The sequence below is a fragment of the Crocodylus porosus genome, unplaced genomic scaffold (genome assembly GCF_001723895.1).
Source record: "Crocodylus porosus isolate Cpor-Errol unplaced genomic scaffold, CroPor_comp1, whole genome shotgun sequence".
NCBI lineage: Eukaryota > Metazoa > Chordata > Crocodylia > Crocodylidae > Crocodylus > Crocodylus porosus.
Window position 1 is genome coordinate 157,658,128 of NW_017728886.1, and position 19,592 is coordinate 157,677,719.

A 19,592-nucleotide genomic window follows, 5' to 3' on the forward strand; every position below is an offset into this window, starting at 1 on the left:
CTCTGATAATGGGTGACTGGTGTCTCCTGAGTCTGTGGGGGCACCAGCAGGGCATGACCAGGGGTGTGGGGGCCCAGCATCCAGCTGGCTACTGGGGAAGGTTGTCCCACTGGCAGAGCCAAATGCATTCAAAGTTTTTCAAAACTTGAAACAGATGAGTGTTGAGGGTGCAAACAGCTGTGTATGGAGTAAAATTGTCAAGACATTCCAAAAGCCTGAGTTAGAACAAGTCATAGCTGTGAGCAGTGCAAAATGTTTTACATCAGACTTCCGTAAATATTGTAACTTAAAGCCATATCTATTGTAACACTCACACAACAAATCAGTGGGTAGAATTCTCAGTTGTTATCTTACTATCGTATAATAGGCAACTATTTAAGTCAGCTTCTCCTATAACTCCTGTTAATACTAAACAGGTTCATTCAAGTTAAGGGCCTCTATTTTGCTAAATTCTGCATATATGAAAAGATATGGTCCCTAGCCAAAATTGCGTACAGATTTTAAGAGGATTATGCTCAAAGACGGGGGGCATGTTTACACGTGCATATTAATACAATGCAATACACTGTCATGTAAATGCGGTGTGTTTATACATGTACTCAGGATTGCAGCATGCTGAGCCAGGTTGGAGTAGCCCCAGCTGGCAGGGGGCACTGGGGGTCATCCTGCCAGCCTGGGGCTGCTCCCCCTTGGCTCAACATGCTGTGTAGGGGCTTGCTAGTGCACAAGGGTACTTCAGTGTAGGGCTAGCCTGCAGGTAGCTTGCACACTGAAGCACCCTTGTGCTCCCGCCAGCTGGGGCAGCATCTGCATGTGCTGCTGCTGTGTATTTATGAGTATTATCCTGCTTCAGAGTAAAAAACTCCAAGTATTTACAAGTAGCATTTTAGTATTTATAGTATTTACAAGTACTATTGTGCTGCAGAGCGAATTAGTTTACTCCAGCCTAATAGGGACACATATGTAGATGTGTGACATTTACTGCACAGTTTATTAGTTTACTGTGCAGTAAATATCTCATGTAGACATGACCAGGAAGTAGTATCCAGATTCTGTGTTCTCAGAGTTCTCAGTTACCACTGCTGTAAAGTCTGTTTTGGTACCTTTGCGTTTTATATCTGCTTATTTTCTCTTTAAGCCATACACACAAAATAGCTTTAGTTTCATCTTGGAGCTTTGTTCCAGCACTGATTCTAAGCAGTGAATTAGAGCCAGTATTTTTGTCACTCTATTCAGCAGTGAGAAGTTTCTATATAAATGTTCAAAACATTAAAGCCCGCATTAACCTGAAGGCTAGCATGTGAAAATCCAGCTTCAAAAGAAAGGAATAGCTTTAAATGAAGGATTAAACTGCAATACTCCATTGCGCCTAAAAGCTTAACATTGTTGATAGCCACACCAGTCTTTTATAGTTAGGTTAATATTGAGGAGAGAGGAGTGAGTAAAAAAAAATAGCTCAGGAAAAGATTCCTGAGAACATACAGATAAATGCTGTGGTTTATTGAGGAGTTCGGAACTGTAATAGATCAAAATCTGGTGAATTTAATTTTTATCACACTTGACAGAACAGGGCAGTCAAAGTACAATTAATGTGATCAGCAGAGAAACAGAAAGAAAATACTATATTTTAATTGGTAGAAATTTAATTATGACTAGTAGTCTGTTGATTCCGTGGGATCAGAACCTGTTGCATAATCCCTGCTTTATTAAGGGGAGGAGAATCTACCATAGAAGAGAATGAGGTTGGTTTTCTTGTGATGGATAAAGAAGAGGAAAGGGTGGTCAGCCTTAAACTTTATAGGAAACACATGAGACATTAGCACAATGGTTACTCCAGTGGCAGCTGCTGCCTCAGTGCCTTCTTCATTAATCTCCACGTGTGATTTATGGATGACCTCTGACACGGCCAGGTTCTTTCCTGTAGAGATGCCAGAGAGATCAGCTGACTGGGTAAAGAGGTCAGTCATGCCCAAAGAGCTTAACACAGGTGCAAGACTATATTGTTCCTCAAGCTTCATCCGGGGGAGGTAAACTTCCACTTTCCTTTTTCTCATGTTGGTAGAACTTGTCCAGGCCATTAATTTGTCAAAGTTGATTGTATTTTCAAGCTATAAAAAAGGAACAGTAGAACCATAATACTGAAATTATAATCCATTTTTCCACATGACTGTGCAGAAACAGTAAATAGGTCCATGTCTCTTCCTCCTATTCAACTAAATCTTCTAAGTGTGATCTGCATTATTATGTACATGGCATACTTATACTGTTTGATAGCTTGGAAGTTTCTGCAGAAAACTGAACACTGGCTTTTCTGTGGATCTCCCATAATGATGCAATCCCCAATGTATTTATCTCTTATAACATTAGATATTTCTCTCCTTTTCCAGTTCTGACCCCACAGATCTATAGAAGATGCTCTCAGTACTACCCCAGTACATTCTTTCTTAGCATCCTTCTTCACAGTAAGGTGTAACCAAAATTGTTCAGGTTTTCTCAATAGTGCCCTTCCTTTTTCTTTAGTCATCATGTCATTAATGTCATATAATGTTACTTCACCAAATTTTCACTTTTAAAATTTTTCCTGAGTATCAAACATCCTTTAGTGCTTGTGTCAGAGTTATGATTGCTATTCCATGCTTATATTACTCCTACAGCAATTATCGCATGTCACTTTCTATGGCAGTAGCTCAGGTTCTTTTATCTCTTGATTCCTTGGTGTTTTCCATTAATTTACAAATGTTTAGTTAGTTTCTTATGAGTTGTAGCACATTCCTTTAGCCAATGATGTATAATCCTTTCACTAACAGGTATTGCCTGCCTATCTCTTTTTAGCAGTATTGGTGCCAACTGTTTCTTTGCTATCCAGCCTCCTCGCAATTATTTCTTTATCTTTTCTTTATTCCCATTTACCTGGTTTCTTCTTCCTCTACAACTTCCTGAAACATGCCTCTTAAAAAAACAATAATAACAAAACTGGAAAACTAATGTATGCTTCTCAACTGCCACTTGTGTATGTCAGTACATAATGCCATAGAAAATTAGGTCCTTGAAAGCCAAGGTTTAGGGATGATGATTGTTCTGTTAAGAACTCTTTTTTCCTGAATCACATTTTTTTTCAGTAGAACAGATTCTTCTAAGACCTATTGCTAAGACACAGTTGCTGGTCAACTGGAGGCCACTGTATTCCTGACATGCTACTGCATTGCAAGTATCTATATCTGTAAATGGCATTTGTGGTAGCTGGATTAAGAAAGGAACAGAGTTATATATTCTTCTTGACTCTCTTGAGTCCATTTCTAGAGTTGAAATAAATTTTACCTGGTCTAGGTCAGAAATGTCATTGGGTAGCAATATGATCATGCTCAATTCTTCATTAGCATAAGGAAGTTCCAGGATATGGATCTTCTCTGATCCTATGGACGCTATTTTAAAGAAGCCAGCCTGATGCATCATCTGCACAGGTTTCGTTTCTTGCTGAAAGATGAATGTGAGAGAACACAACACTTTACAAGCATTAATTTAAAAAATACTGGCTTATTCACGTGCTTAAACTGACTTAACTCTGTCCTAGAACAAGCCGTTTATGTTGTCCAGAAATAAAATTAGGGAAGTAGGTCATAGGAAATTGAAGAATATAAGAATGTTTAAATCAGTAGTAAAATTATACAATATTGAGATGGTGTTTTTATATAGTTTACTATGCTATCACTTAGCAACTGTCATCCTGTATCATGGTGTATGCATGAGGGCCACCCAGACATTCATTGCATATACCTGGGCAGGAATTTTTGGAGGCAGGGCCATCCCTAGAGTGTGTGTGTGTGTGGGGGGGTACAATTGGAGAGACTGCCCTGTGTTCTGCACTTTGGGGGGCCCTGGGGAGCTGGGCAGCACAGCTGTGATGACTCTGTGCTGCAACTGCCTGCCCCTCGCTGAATCCGGCACGTCCAGCCATTCAGCACTCCCCCCTCACTGCCAAATCCACCACTGGCTTCCTCGTGTCCAGAGAGCGGGGCCCCACACAGGCTGATTTGTCTCAGGCCCCACACCCTGTTTGGAGAAGTAGAGGCTGCTCAGACCTTCCATCCTCCCTTTAGGGCACTGAGACAGAATCCAAGGACTAGACTGAGTTCAGATCTTTGGTGCCTCCATGCTTGTAGTTGTCTGAGTATCAAACCCAGGTCTTCTGTGTGGTAGGCAAGGATTCTACTACTGAACCACAGGGAACTTCACTATCACTTAAGGGTAAGAGGGATGCTCACTCTCCATACCTGGTTTATCCTAAAAGGCATTTCTTTAGTGTTTTCTTCTTCAAATCCTTTATTCCACTTTCCTTTGAAGTAAATTACATTAACCAAGACCAGTGCCGTGAAGGTATCAATAGAGCCCGTGCCAAACAAATCCTTGATCAGACCTTTAGCGGGAAATCAGCAAGGAGAAGACTGTAATATGCTTAGTTTGATGTTCACTAAATGAAGTACAGCATTTTTTGTTAATAATGTTTCACTTTAATGACTGACCCTGAATCTCTCTCTTTTTCAAATGGCAATGATTAGATTTACAAGAGCTCAAGGCATTATTTAAGATAACATCTGTATATCTCATCACTTATTTCATGAGTAAGTGGGCTATGATTATGATACTGTATTGATGAACAGTGTAATTTGACATCTCTGTTAACCAAGAACTGTGTGTCTCTGTTGCAGAAGTTGGGGGACTGCCTGCATGGGTACGCAGCGCAGCAGTGGTGGGGGGAAGGATGTGGGCACACAGTCCTTACAGATGCGGCATGCAGCCCCCAGCCACTTAGAAGTCGGACATCCCTGTCTTAGAGGAGGCTAATGGGGAAAAAGTTACAAAATCTCAAATATGAGACAAAATATGTCCTTTTCTTCTCTGTATGTTCTTAACCTCTCTGCAGATCCTTTCCCTTTGTCAATATTCTTCAATTGTCTGGTTTACCCCTCTTCATTACTATTACCATCCTGTCCATCTGCCACAGTCTTCGCTTTCACCATCTCTACACAAACATCCATGGTATTTGGATCAGGAGCTTGGGAAATCAGTAACTTTTTGCTGTAATGCTATAAAAGGACTCTTTAGAAAGTATGTTCTTTAATCAGTTGGAATCCCAGGTGTTAGTCATACCACTATGTAACAGATATCTGGTCTGAGTAGAAAAGATACTTTTGTTTTCTTTCTGAGTTTTCAATTTCATCAGGTTCTTAGTCAAATATGGTTTAAAAAACAAACAAAAAACAGCTAAAACTTGCTGTACCCTTACCATTTGTCTGGTTTTCCACCCAAGAGTTAATTATCCTTCTGGATTCTTCTGGAGCATTTTTAAAGTCAACACTTTCCAGGCCTGCTTGGTACAGTTTGTTTGTACGTTTTAAGTATTGCTGTAAAGAGGGAAGCTACAATCATCAAGGTAATCAAATAATTAAAATAAATTCCAACTTTAAAATGACAATGTGATCAGAGAAACACTAATACTTTAAAATGAAGCTATTTTGCTGTGTCCTTTCTTCCTATCTTGAAGAAGCTGATTATTAAGGCTGAACAGAAAATAAACATCATGGGATGAGACTGGAAAGGATTTCAAATTCTGTCTCAAATAATCATGAGGCAGGATCCAGTGGGGTTCACTAGGGGTTTGTCCTAGGTCTGGTATTGTTTAATATCTTGATCAGTGATTTGAATCAGGGGGGCTCAACCCCTGGTTTGCAGGCCAAATCCATCCCACAGAGCCATGGCATCTGGGCTGCGGGGCTCTCCACAGGTCAGGAAAGGTGGCAAGAGAGCAGCAGCAATTAATACTGCCACCCCTCCCCTGCTGCCAAATTCCCAAGCCCTGTGTGGCCAGCATGGGGCTTGGACTTGTCCACACTCCCTTCCCCCATGCAGCTGGATCAGAGCTGGTCCACCTCCCCTTCTCTCCCACATGGCTGGATTGGGGCTGGGCCATGCCCCCTTCCCATGCAGCGGATTGAGCTTACTGGCTGGATCCAGCCTGTGGAGGGACTGGGCATTGCCTATCCAGCCCACAGGGCAACAAGGTTGAGCACCAGTGATTTGAATGATGGGGTCATGCACACGTTTAGCAAATTTGTAGATGGCAGAAAGTTGGGTGGTGTTCCAGACACTCTGAAAGGTAGGGCTAGGATCCAGAATGAGCTGGATAGACTGAAAAAATGGTCTGCAAACAACTGGATGAGATTCACCAAGGACAAGTATAAAGTTCTGCACTGGGATAGAATAATTGCATGCATAAATACAGATTGGGGGAATGAACTGGCTATGCTGCAGTACTGAAAAGAAGGGCCTGAGGATAACAGTAGACCAGAGGTGAGCAATTATTTGGCCCTGAGGGCCACATAGGGAGTTTTGATTAGCTGTCATGGGCCGGGTCAGCACTGCCACCCCAGCCCCCTCCCCCTCAACAACTCACCAAAACTCCCTATGCTGGGGCAGTGGGTGGGTGGGAGCAGTGTTCAGGAGGGGCAGGAGAGGCTGGCTGCAACCACCCTGGCAACAGGCTGCTGGAAGCTGCTCCTGCTCCTGCCCCAGCACACATGGCTCGGGCTTCAGCTCCCGGGAAGCCAGCCAGGAGCTGAAGCCAGAGCCCTGGTGCAGGGGCAGGAGCCACCTGGCTGAAGCTGCTCACCCACCCACCTGAAATGGCATGGTGCAGTGCAGCAGGGTAAGGAGCAAGAGCAGCTTCTGGCGGGCTGCTCTTCATGCAGCTACAGCCCCCTGCCTCCAGCTGCAGCTTCTCCTCTCACTCCTGCCCCACCATGCTGTGGCACTCCCAGCAGGCACATCGGGCTTTGGCTTCGGCTCCCAGGGGGTGGAGTGCAGAGTAGTACCTGTCTGCAGTTGTACAGGAAACAGCCCCGGCAGAAGCTGTGTGCTGCCTGGGCCCCAGGGCAGTGGGCACCAGCTGGAGTCCGATACAGGCTGCTCTGGTGCAAGCGGGCAGGGCATGGCCCCATGTGGAGCACTGTGGAGGCAGCTGTGGGCCGGACCCAGTCACCTGGCAGGCCAGATCCAGTCCATGGACCATATTTTGCCTACCCCTGCATTAGACTCTAAGCTGAATATAAGCCAACAGTGTATGCTTGCTACAAAAAGGCCAACTGACTTGAAGGTGTCCAGCCTCTCAAGGTGTTCCCTCACAAGGTCAGCATTGATGGAGGGCAGGAAATCTCCCTCACCTGGGCCTCCCTGTCCTGTAACGGGCAGGGGCGTCCCATGGGACTGATGAAAGACCGATGCAAAGTACCCATTTAATAAGTTGGCTTTTTCCTGGGTGTTGGTTGTCAGTTGTCCCATCTGGTTTAGTAGGGGTCCAGTGTTGCCCTTGCTTTTCCTCCGGCTCGCCACGTATCTAAAAAGGGACTTTTTATTGTCCTTGATACTTGTAGCTAGTTGGAGTTCTGTCGCAGCCTTGGCTTTCCTGGTTCGCTCCCTGCAGGACTGGACCAGTGCAGAGTATTCCAAACAAAAAGCTTGAGAGAGTCCAGAGAAGAGCCACGCGCATGATCAGAGGTCAGGAAAACAGACCTTACAATGACAGGCTGAGAGCTATGGGGCTCTTTAGCTTGGAAAAGCGCAGGCTCAGAGGTGACCTATAAGTTTATCAGGGGTGTTCACCGGGATCTGGGGGAGCAACTGTTCACCAAAGCACCCAAGGGATGACAAGGTCTAATGATTATAAACTCCAGCAAGACTGTTTCAGGCTGGACATAAGGAAAATTTTCTTCACTGTCCGAGCCCCCAAGGTCTGAAATAGCCTGCCACTGGAGGTGATTCAAGCACCTACACTGAACGCCTTCAAGAGAAATTTGGATGCTTATCTTGCTGGGATCCTTTGACCCCAGCTGACTTCCTGTCCCTGGGGCAGGGGGCTGGACTCAATGATCTTCCGAGGTCCCTTCCAGCCCTAATGTCTACGAAATCTATGAAACAATTAGTAGAGCTCTGGGAATCATGATTTACAAGGAAAGTCTGAAAGAATTAGGGTTATTTAGTCAGGAGAAGAGAAGACTGATAGGGGATTTGATAACAGTCTTCAAATACCTGAAGGGCAATTTATAAAGAGGATGGAAATAAACTATTTTCTGTGGCCATAGGGGACAGGGCTAGGAGCAGTGGCTTCGAACTACAGCAGAGGGAATCTGGATTGGAGACTAGAAGGAACTTCCTGACTATGAGGGGTCAGGCACTGGAACAGGCTACCAAGAAAAGGTGTGAAATCTCCCTCCCCGAAAATTTCAAGAGCAGGCACTTGACTGGATGCTTTAGTCAGGAATGATCCTGCCTTGAGCTGTGTGTTATACTAGATGACCTTATGATGTACTTTCCAGCCCTACTTTACTATGATCCTATGAAATACAAATATCTTTAAAACTTGAATATTTTATTTGAAAGACATCAAAGTGAAATATTTGTCAATTTCAAGTTTTTAAAAAATTTTAACAAGTTTTTCAAGTAAAGGAAGTTGTTGATATATACCCTTGCATGCAGAAAGTTTTGGTTTTGGTGATTCTGTATTTTGTCTCAGGTTTTTGGTCAAATTCTTCATGTGCTCTATTGAGTATTGTGTTCTACTTTTTGTACCATTATTATGCACTGAATAAACTTTTTGCCAAGGTAACCCCACAGGCCCTGCAATAGTCAGGACTATGACCAAGAAACAAAATTGTGGAATAAAATATGATGCATGAATCTCAAATCTTTTGCAGAGCTTCTAGATTGTAGGTTCCCACATAGCTCAACCAGGAATCACACCAAAGACAGATTCTACTATAACTCACCGGCAGAATTGAATATGTGTTTTCAGCATACAGTCTGTTGACCATCCTGAGTGAATAATTAGCACTGTGTGAATTGATTTCCGAGAGAAGGTCTTTAAACTTAAAATGGATGCCTTTAGGTTCGCCACACTGTGTTGTTGACAGCAAAAATAAAATACGATTAAAAAGTGTGTGTTGGATTATTTGTGATAGAGAATTATCTAAGAAATATGGGTAACATGGCTGACTTACACTGCTAACATATTCTACTGAGAGATTTGTGTACAAAAATGTTTTAGTGCCCAATAGACACTACTATAATTAATATCCGAATAATGCTGCTCTTGGAGACCTGTAGACTTATGTGCAACAACTCTAATTTGGGCCATGCACTAGTTCTAGCAATCAGACCAGTCCATCAATCACTGTCATTTTGCTGCTCTGTCCCAGCATGTAAATGGCTACAAAATTATCTGATTTTCCAGGGCTTCTGTCCCTCTCCTAATTCTTGAACTTCTCCACACTGAACTACCTGCCTTGATTCTCTATCCTTTTAAACAAAGCTGTGGTTCTTTCTTGGGTCTGCTCAGTTCATATAATCTGATTTTACACAAGAAGGTTTGAACCTTTTGGGAGCACATTCAGACCAGCTCTACTGTTTGTTCTGATGAACAAAAGAAGGAAGATGAGATTTCTTTACCTCTGTTTTTGAAGGGCCTTCAAGTCCTCTAAATTCATCAAAATGAAGTACCTGCAGTTAAAAATATAACTTACAAATTAAGTGCCTGAACATAATTTAGCCGAATTTTAGATTAGGATCTGCTCCTGTTTTCATTTAAGTCAGTAAAATCAGGATTTTAATGACTCCTCATTCTTCATGTGTCACTCCATCAAATTTCCTCCACCATCTTCTACTTTTCCTGATTCCCAGTTTCCTGAGGCATGACCCCATGCTTTCATGAATTAAAGTCAAGCAGTATGTATTTATGATACTTTCTTTACTTTCTGAGATCTTATTGCAGTGCTGAAGTTTGAGTAGTGAAACATTCAGAAGTTCCAACCGAGCTTAATATTCTTTTCTATGGATGATTTGTTTAAAATATGTGAATATGATCCTGTACTTAGATTTCATCCTTTCCAAGAGACTATTCTCAGTCAAAATGGATTTGATCCTGACCTCTTTGTATGCTTTACCTATCTTGTTACAAGATTGGCCCATTTCTATAACAAGTAAAACCAAAACCTTGGAATGGCCTCCAGCTTTAGGAAAAGCTGGGCCCATCTACATGAGACACTATGTCACCATACAATGTGCTACTGCCATGTAGCATTGGTGAGCAAAAACCATAACACTTCAGCTACATTGCTGTAGTGACACACTCCCTGACATACTGGCTAAATATAACTGTGCACCACTGCCACATTGCAGTAACAACTGTTACTGTGCCATAGGGGCACGTGTAGACACACCCACTGAGTAGTGTTCCAGACTCACTGTGGCCCATCATTGGGGTGTATGAACTTCTCCCATATACTGGATGACCATATGTTCTGATTTCAGGACACTTCTCTTAGTTGTCCCATCAGTTTTAGGCAGGTGAACATTTTTGTTCCATTTTCAGTGGGACACTGAACTCTGGTGCCTAAAATGGAACCATCTGAGCAAAAAACTGGACTGTTTCACTCTTCTCACTCCCACTCTCTGGCATACTCCAGCTGAGATCAGAGCTCAGAGATAACTGAGCATGTGAGAGAGTCGGGTGTCCCATTTTGAAACTAGAATAGTCATCCTATCCATATAAATATCAATGGATAAACAGTTGCTATGTTATTGATCTTCAATCCAAATCAGGCATTTCAACTAATTTAAGTTTACCTTTTCCACCTGCAATGCAGTATTTCCTCTTGTACCCAAGTAGACCATGGCCAGGGCTGATATGATGCTCAGTGGGGAGTAGAAAATATTTTCATTTATGTGTTGAGGTTTCAGTTCTCGGAATAGGTCAAAACAAAATTCAGCATTTGCTGCACTGATGGAGCCCATTGTGAAATCAGTATGGTCTAGAAAAAAAGCAGCAGTAGTGCAATTATGTAATAATGCCATACAATATAAATTGTAATTAGATGTCTCTATGAAATGGTGCTTTGAACTGCTGTTAAATTAAGGGACTGGTAATATTTATTTAGTGTATTTTTAAATAGTCATAATTTAGTGGTGTATTTTGTAAATAGCAGTGATGTTTTTGCAGTTTGAGTAGATGAGATGACAGCTTTTGTGCCTATAAGCTTCACAACAATTGGAGTTCAATTACTTGTTATCATATACCTATTTCCACCTGTACAAATTTTGTTAACTTTTCAGCAAGACAGAATTGGAGATATTTCAAAGCTGAAGCACTGATGACCTATCTCCCTCTATTTTTTGTTCTTTTTTTTAGAAAAATATGTTTTGTTTTAAGAAATGTAATTAATTTAAGAGTGAAGTGTCCTTTTCTATGGCAAGGGGCAGGCCAGCTTTCAAGATGGGGGACTAATACTGGTTAGTTACAAGTGCGTAAATCTGGAGCAAGACCATGCATTTTACTAGATTTGCTCTGGATTCATAACGATAAGCCTAAGTACAGCTTGGACCCTTTTGATTTTTATTTGCTTTTGAATATTGATATGATGATGAGTATTAATTCCCAGCACTAACATGCCCCTTTTCTTTAGATTGGAAAAGTCTTTATTAAAGAATACAGTATCATTAACCTCCATTTTACACATGGGGAAACTGAGGCTTAGAGTGGGGAAAATGACTCATGCATGTCACCTAAGATAGGATAGCAGATGTATGTATAATTTAGTATTATTCAGTTTCCATTATCTTGCTCTCAGGATTATTTTTATGATTTTGGTTTGAATTTTATAACCACCTTTGCTTTGCTTTTTAAAATGCATACAATTTTTTAAAATTAAAAATAACATTTGTTTATATCAGTAATTAATATTTAGAGAGAGCAAGTCATCTCAGAATTTATAAAGAAGATCTTACAGATCCCTTGCAAAGAGGAAAAGAATTAACGTAAATTTTTTTTGACTGCTTTCAAAACACCACCGCAAAATAAAAGCATCTTATTTGCAAACAAAAGTGTTCTTGTTTAGTACCACAGGAAATAAAGGAAGCAATATAGCATTGTCACACATAATACACTACAAAGAGTATATGCAGTGTCCAAATGGCTTAGCTCATCCTATCAATTTCTACAAGCAGGGTGAACTTTTGGAGAAGTGCAGTTCTCCCTGTTAACACAGAAGGGTTTCTATGCTGCTTGAAACAATACAAATGTGTGTTCAGTTCCCTCTGTGGCTGCCACAGACAGTTTGTGGGCAAGAGCAACACAGTTCCAGTACTAACTGTGTAGTCATAGGAAAATGCAACCTTTATAGTAGGGTATCTCAAGCCACAATGGAACTGAACATTTGTCCTGGAACAAAATTAATGGACATTGCTGTATTCAGTATCTCTGAAAATCTGCCATTCTGTACAGGCTGAATATAGATTTGTTGGGCACCCACATCTGAAATTAGACCTAACATTAGAACATATAACTTTCAAAGATTACATTAGGTTGCAGTATTCCAAGGCCAGATGGCCACACACTGTAGGAACATAAGTATAAATGAACACTCAAAGTTTGAAATAAATCTGCTCAGTGAAAATTAAGACTGTGTATCATGTTTGCTCTCTTGAATCTAGGAGCTATATAATCAAAGATCTTTAACTTTGATTTTGGAAATAAAAAGATATGTGCTGAAAGAAACTAAATAGGGAGAAAATCTGTCTTAAAATGGCATCCTTTTCTGAGATGTTAGATGCAAAAGAATGAGGCAACTCGTGGTTCATGTAAATAAGAAGTCAAACATGATAGCCTGTTAAAGGTACAATAGCAAAATAATGCACCATATATGGAAGGAAAGTAAGCACTGCAGAAGTCTTCTTTGGCAGCATCACTTCAACTGTTCTTATTGTAATGATCTTAAGCAAAATAATTAAAGTAATTTTTAACTGAATATGGTTTAGGTGTCATTCAAAATGCATGTCAGAAGTTTAAATTTAAAGTTTTAGAAATGCTTACCATATGAAGTTACTGTCACAGTTTGTCAGCTGTATCTTGAACTTCCTGGTCTCCGTGAAATATATATTCTCTGCTTTCTGACACTTCCATTACTTCCTTTTCAGATTTTGACCCTTTGCATACTGATATCCTTGCATAGGATCAGACTCAGACTTGTTGTTTTATCTGCTTTTTTCAGCATTTTATCATTATGGTTATGGAAAAGAAGCTTGCAGAAAATCATGTGAAACAGTTCTTTTGGAAAAAAAGGAGAGGAAGGGTGAGTTTTAATATAATTTCCACAAGCCTGAAGCAACTGCAACAAGTTAATTTGGGCAGAGAAGGTTGAAAACCAGACTGTAGGGAATCATACAGGGTGTTAAAAAGGGGAATGGTAATACCAAGAGCTTAGGAAGCACATTCTTTAGCCAAACAGAAGATAATTTGGAGAAAGCTGCTTTGGGGAGGTGACATGGAGACCATTTTTGAGAACAGCAAAGTGTAAGGAAAGGTTTTGAGGTATTATAAAAGAAAGGATGTGTGTGGGATGATCTAAAAGAAGACTGAATCTAGAGGACAGGTTGAAAGACTAGAAATGAAGGAGAAAAAGAATGGCAGACCCCAGAATCTAAGACTGGAATGAGAGGTACGAGAAAGGGAGGCATTCCCTGACTGGCATATATCATGTACTTGAAGACACTGTAAATCCTGGAAAGCAGGACTGGCTGCAGGATGGCAATTCCATTCCAAGGTGATTTCCAAGATCTCCATTTTACATTAGAATAAGACCAAAATGTTTCTCGTGTTTTTTGCAGATGATATATCAAAATGTCCATCTTCAGGTCAAAAATGTTGTGCCTGTAACCTCGTAGTTAGGTTACAGCAGAGCTGTCTAACTCATCCGTCCCTCATGGGCATATGAGCGATGAGGGGCTGGTTCTTGGGCTGGATCAGGCCCACAGACCCCCCCAAACCACATGCCTGATCCAGTGAACATGGCACCTACCTGGCCCAGTTTGGGACCAGCCCCAGTAAGCACTGTGTGGCACAACTTGGGACCAGTCCCAGCAAGTGCCAGGGCAGTGCAGATCTGGGACCTGGCCTAAGCAACCATCATGGGCAGTGCAGGCCCGGGACCTAGCCTGAGGAAGTGCCTTGGGCAGCACAAACCCAGGTCCAGGCCCAGACCCAGTGAGCCTTAAAGGCAGCCCACGTCCCAGGCATTGTGCACAGGGGCTGTAGGTCTGTGTGAGTAGGCAGCTATTCGATCTGGCTTCGGATCTAGCCACTTCAGACACCAGGGATCCAATCCGGAGCTCCAGATTGGATTCCCACTTCTATCTGGCTGAAGCAGCTCCGAAGCTTCAGAGCCACCTTGGAGATCCGGCCATAGGGTATAATGGGGAATCAATGAAATATCTATAACTTTGGGTTTTTTGGTCTGATTTGGATGAAACATGCAGGGGTGGTAGCCTCTGCTGAGAGAATGAAACCTGCCAAGTTTCAAGAAGCTCGGTGCAGGGGTTTGGGGGGAACTGTACCTCAAGCTGCTGACAGACAAAACTCATGACATAGATGACCCAGTGTGTGTTAAGGTGCAGCGGGCTGAAAACTGCAGGGGTGGTGGCCCCTGCTGAGGCCACAAAGCCTGCCAAGTTTCAAGGAGATAAGTGCAGGGATTTGGGGGGAACTGTACCTCAAGCTGTAGACAAGCAAAACTTGTGACATGGGTGCTTGTGCAACTTTGTCTGGCTTGGGGCATGGAGGGGTAAGGGGACAACACACTACTACATTCCTTGGTGCTAAGCTACTGTGTTACCAGTTATCAATTAATAATGATTCACTCAGGGGCCACCTCAATACACAGTACCTAGCTACTATATAATGAGTTAACAAGCAAGGATTAACACATACAAAACCACAGACTAAGGAGAGGAAATAATCAATACAGATAATCAACTGCCCCAAGACAGACACAGTCAGTTGCACCAGCACCCATGTCATGAGTTTTGTTTGTCAGCAGGTAGGGGTGCAGGGCCCCAGAAGTCCCCTGTACCTATCTCCTTGACAGCTGGCAGGCTTTGTGGCCATAGCAGGGGCTAGCAGGCCTACAGCTTTCACCCCGCTGTGCCTTAACACACACAGTGTCACCCATGTCACAAGTTTTGCCTGTCAGCAGCTTGAGGTGCAGTTCCCCCCAAACCCCTGCACTGATCTTCTTGAAACTTGGCAGGCTTCATTCTCTCAGCAGAGGCTACCACCCCTGCAGTTTTCACCACCCCCTGTGGTGTAACATATAGACATGACATGAGTTTTGCTTTCAAGAATGTGGGGTGCAGTTTCCTCCGAACCCCTACACCAATCTTGAAACTAGGCAGGCTTCATTCACTCTGCAGAATCTACCACTCTTGAAAATCCCATCCAAATCAGACAAAAAACAACAAAGTTATAGATATTTCATTAGTTCCCCATTATCCCCTATGGCCGGATCTCTGAGGCAGCTCCAAAGCTTTTCCGAAGCACTTCAGAAGCTCTGAACCGCTTCAGAAAGCCTAACGAAGCCAGTGCTTCAATCTGGACATGCTGCTTCGGACACCAAAGCATCTGAAGCTTCTCCGGATCCAAAGCATGGTCCAAAGCCTTGCACAGTCCTAGAGGACTGGTCTAGCTCAGTGTTTGGGTCAACAGGGCAGCACTAGCATCAGATTATGGGGCTCTGCAGGCCAGATCCAGCCACTGGGCCGTAAGTTTGACACCCCTGGGTTAGAGCACCGGCCTGTGATGTGACATTTGAGGAGAAAATTCCCCTGTTCAGCTTTATGTCAGAATAGTTTTTCATTTCAGATTACTCTGAGTTGGGCAGAACGAGGATCAGAAAATGGGTTTCCCACATTTCTGGGCCAGTCTCTAACCATTAGGACAGGGGTAAGGCAACCCCTGGTACGTGTGCCAGAGTGTGGCATGTGAAGGCATTTTGCTTGGTATGTGTGCCTCACGGAGGACAGTGGGGGAGCCATGAGGGGCCTGGTCCTTATTGTGTCAGTGCAGCCCCAGCCCCTTCCCTGCCATTTGCCTTGAGGCATGCATGTACCTGCTGCTGGCAATGGACCCTAGTGCAGCTGCTTGCAGCCTCCCTGCCACTTGCTGTGAGCAGTCTGGGCTGTGCAGCCTCATGGGAAAAGGTGGGGAAGGGACCAGGGCTGTGTTGCCACAACAAGGATTGGGCTCCTTGTGGCAGCCCTGCTGTCTGTCCCAAGGTTTCAGGTGTTTTTGGCACTCTGCCCAAATATGTTGATAACTCTTGCATTAATGATTAGGGTATTGTGTGGGTGGGGGTGGGGGTGGAGGTGGGCTTGGCAGATATTACATTTATGGCACAATTAATGTGTTAATCATGATATAAATTTCAATGTGCCATATGTTCAACCAATTTCTGGTGCAAATTTATGTGTGTGACATCTTTGTGGCATGCCTTAAACTGAATGTACAGCATATATCCTAGATATGGGACTGTCCCAAGCCCATGCTGACAGTTAACTGATTGTTGGCATTGCTCAGAACAGCCAAATGAGTATTGGGATCAGGCACAGCACAATCCCTGGGGTCCAGGACACAGCTGTTTCTGCACAATTCATGGGATTAGGTTGGGGGCAGCCCTGAATCTTGGTTTGGTCTCTGAAGTCATGTGGGTGGGATGTGAGGCACAGATGGTGTGACAGGACATTCAGTTTTTGGGATAGGGCATAACATTCCTCAGATACCAATTGTACTGCTTTTTAACATCTGCCAGGGGCCTGCATGGCAGGAAATGAGCCCGTCTCTTTCTCAACTTCAGGTTAAACAGCATATTTTTGCTGACCCTTTATTTTGGTGAAAATATGCAAGTTTGACCTGCTGGGAAGCAATAAAAAACTAAAGAACGACGTGGTTAGGGTAAAGGTACAAGGAAGGAGTTAAGGATAGATATTCATCTCTGTAAAGTTTATGTCTCGGCATGCTCCATGTCACAGGGCACTAAGGTGCCCTGCTCCTAGAAGAGCAGAAACTGTCTGGGGAGAGAACCCAAAGAGAAAGACAGAAGCCCTGGTGCAGGTTACCAGGGCAACAAGCCAGAGGGCAAATTAGCCTGCACCTGCACATGGTCAGCTGACCAGAAGGGGCAGGGCCCTGGGCCCATATAAACCCCAGGCTGGAAGAGGGAATGCAGTTCCCTGTTGGCAGCCAGAGGGAAAGGATCTTCCAGGGAGGAAGGGCCTAGTGAACCAGCACCTTCCTGATATATTGCACCTAGGGCTAATGGGACTCTATGAGCTCTGCAGGTACCCTTGCCTACTAGACACTTAGTGCTGGGGTTAAGTTCAGTGCTTTTAAAGGGGCAGAGCACATGCTGGTCTCTTGTATTATGTTATAGCCCAGGGGCTTATGTTTGTTTGCTGTTTATAACACCAGTGGTTTGGGTGAGGCTATTTGGGGAAGGAGGAGGCATCATTGGGGGCCCACTTCAGCATGGGGACCCCGGCGCAGCAGAAGGGCATAGAAGCAGGGCTGCAGGGAGTTTGGGCACGGAAGCAGGGCAACAAAAATCATCAGGGTCTTGGGAGATGAGACTTATGAGGAAAGGCTGAAAAATCAGAATTATTTAGTCTGAGGAAGAAGAGACCGAGGGGGGGATTTGATAATACCCTCCAAATGCCTGAAGGATGATTATAAAAAGGATGGATATAAGCTAGTCTCTGTGGCTGTAGGGCATATGGCACAGGACTAGGAACAATGATTTCAAGGTTCAGCAAAAGAAATTTAGGTTGGCAGTTAGGAAGAATATAATATTGCCTTAATTTTTTTTTAAGTAAATACCATTCAGATGTCACTTAAAGTGCAAGCTAGAAGTTGAAAGCTAACGTACAGAAATACCTTTTGATCCTAAAAAATGAAGTTAATATCAAAGCTGCCAAGCGTGGTTGGAGAGGGTTATGGGGAAAATTAAGTGGATGACTTCTGACACTTCTGTAAGTGTTCTATGTTGAGAAGCTTAGGCTTTGACTTTCTGCCCATTAAAGTAATAGAGTCAGATCAAGAGCAGACCTGTTTCCAATGATACAACTTTTAAAAAAATAAAATGAAAATAGCACTCGAAGATCTAGATTATAGATTATTCAAGATACCTTAAATATGGGTATAGAACTTCCAAAAAGCCTTTGATCTGGTATCCCACGATGTCCCCACGAGAGAATTGGAGGATTGCAGGCTTAACTGCGAGACAATTAGGTGGGTATGAAGCTACAGGATAGGACCCAGAGAGTCCTAATCAATGGATCTTTGTTGTCATGGCGAGTAGTGTCCCACAAGGGTGGGTGCTTGGTCCAGTGCTTTTCAACATCTTTATCAATAATTTGGATATGGGGGAGAAGTTTGCAGATGACACCAAATTATGGGGGAACGTGGTCATGTTTGAAGATGGTCTACAGATACAGGTGGATCTAGACAGGCTGGCAAGTTGGGTGAGTCAGAACCTGATGAAGTTCAACAATGAGAAATGTGAAGTGCTCCACCGCGGGACAAACAATTCCCTGCACACCTACAGGCTTGTCGGTACCAAACTGACCAGCACCAAGAACGAAAGGGACCTGGGGTAATAATAGGACCACAGTATGAATATGAGCTGGGAGTGCAATGCTGTTGCCAACAGGATAAATAATACTCTGGCATGCATCAATCAATGCATCTCTAGGAAAACTAAGGGAGTGATTAATCCAATCTACTCGGCATTGGTAAGACCCCAACTGGAGTATTGCATCCAGTTCTGAGCACTGCGCTTTAACAAGGACGTGGTAAAACTTGAGAGAGTCCAGAGAAGAGCCATCTGTATGATTGGAGACCTGTACAACAAACCATACGAGGAAAGCCTGAGGGACCTGGGACTCTTCAGCCTGAAAAATAGAAGGCTGAGAGGGGATTTGGTAGCAGCTTACCGCTACATCAAGGGAGTATATCAAGGGTTTGGTGAGCAGTTGTTCACCAGGGCACTCTTCACAGTTGGTGTGTCCAGACTATGGAATAAACTCTCTCCAGAGGTGGTGGAATCGCTTACCCTGGAAATCTTCAAGAGGAGACTGGACAGTCACCTTGCTGGGGTCACCTGACCCCACCTCTCTTTCCTGCCTGATGCAGGGGGCTGGACCCCATGATCTTCTGAGGTCCCTTCCAGCCCGTTACAATCTGAAACTATGAATCTACTAGCCAATTGCCTGTCAATAATGGTGGGGGAGGGAGCGGGGAGGGGAATCCTGTGCCCCCGCATCTAGGCCTGCTTCCCCCTTCTCTCCTCCCCCCTGCTGTGGCGGTGGGGGGGAGCAGGCCCAGACCCCAAGCAGCAGGAGGGGAGTGGGCCCAGGCCCAATGCAGGGGTGCACTGGGCCTGAGGGTGGGGAGAAGCCAGGTCACCATGGGGGGGGGGGGAAGCAGCAGCCCTGGGTCAACCCAGTGGTGGTGGGGGGACAGGAGAAGTGGGCTTGAGGCCAATGCAGGGGAGGAGGGTGGGGAAGGAGAGGGCCCAGGTCCAAGCGGGGGATGAGGCCCATTCCTCCTCCTCTCCCTCTGCTGGGCCTGGCTGGGCCCGCTGCTCCCCGCCACCACTGTGGTGGGCTGGCTTCTTCTTGGGATTGCTCCTCCTCCCCACCCCCATGTCAGGCCCATGTCT

At 43.8% G+C, this 19,592-nt stretch overlaps 1 protein-coding gene across 2 annotated transcripts; it reads right to left on the reverse strand.

The window, feature by feature from the left end:
* Positions 1 to 1,522: 1,522 nt before the first annotated feature.
* On the reverse strand, positions 1,523 to 12,935 carry LOC109315954 (ovalbumin-like). 2 transcript variants are annotated; one of them, XM_019543921.1, is made up of 8 exons: positions 12,917 to 12,935; positions 10,675 to 10,859; positions 9,499 to 9,549; positions 8,820 to 8,948; positions 5,285 to 5,402; positions 4,272 to 4,414; positions 3,319 to 3,474; positions 1,523 to 2,108 (listed from the first exon to the last, which is right to left on the reverse strand). In XM_019543921.1, exons 2-8 carry the CDS (start codon positions 10,840 to 10,842, stop codon positions 1,707 to 1,709), a joined length of 1,167 nt encoding a protein of 388 aa, XP_019399466.1. In that variant the 5' UTR covers positions 10,843 to 10,859; positions 12,917 to 12,935; the 3' UTR covers positions 1,523 to 1,706. The 2 variants fall into 2 exon arrangements, with proteins under 2 accessions (XP_019399466.1, XP_019399474.1); XM_019543929.1 differs by lacking the exon at positions 8,820 to 8,948 and having other exon boundaries at positions 12,917 to 12,934.
* Positions 12,936 to 19,592: the final 6,657 nt, after the last annotated feature.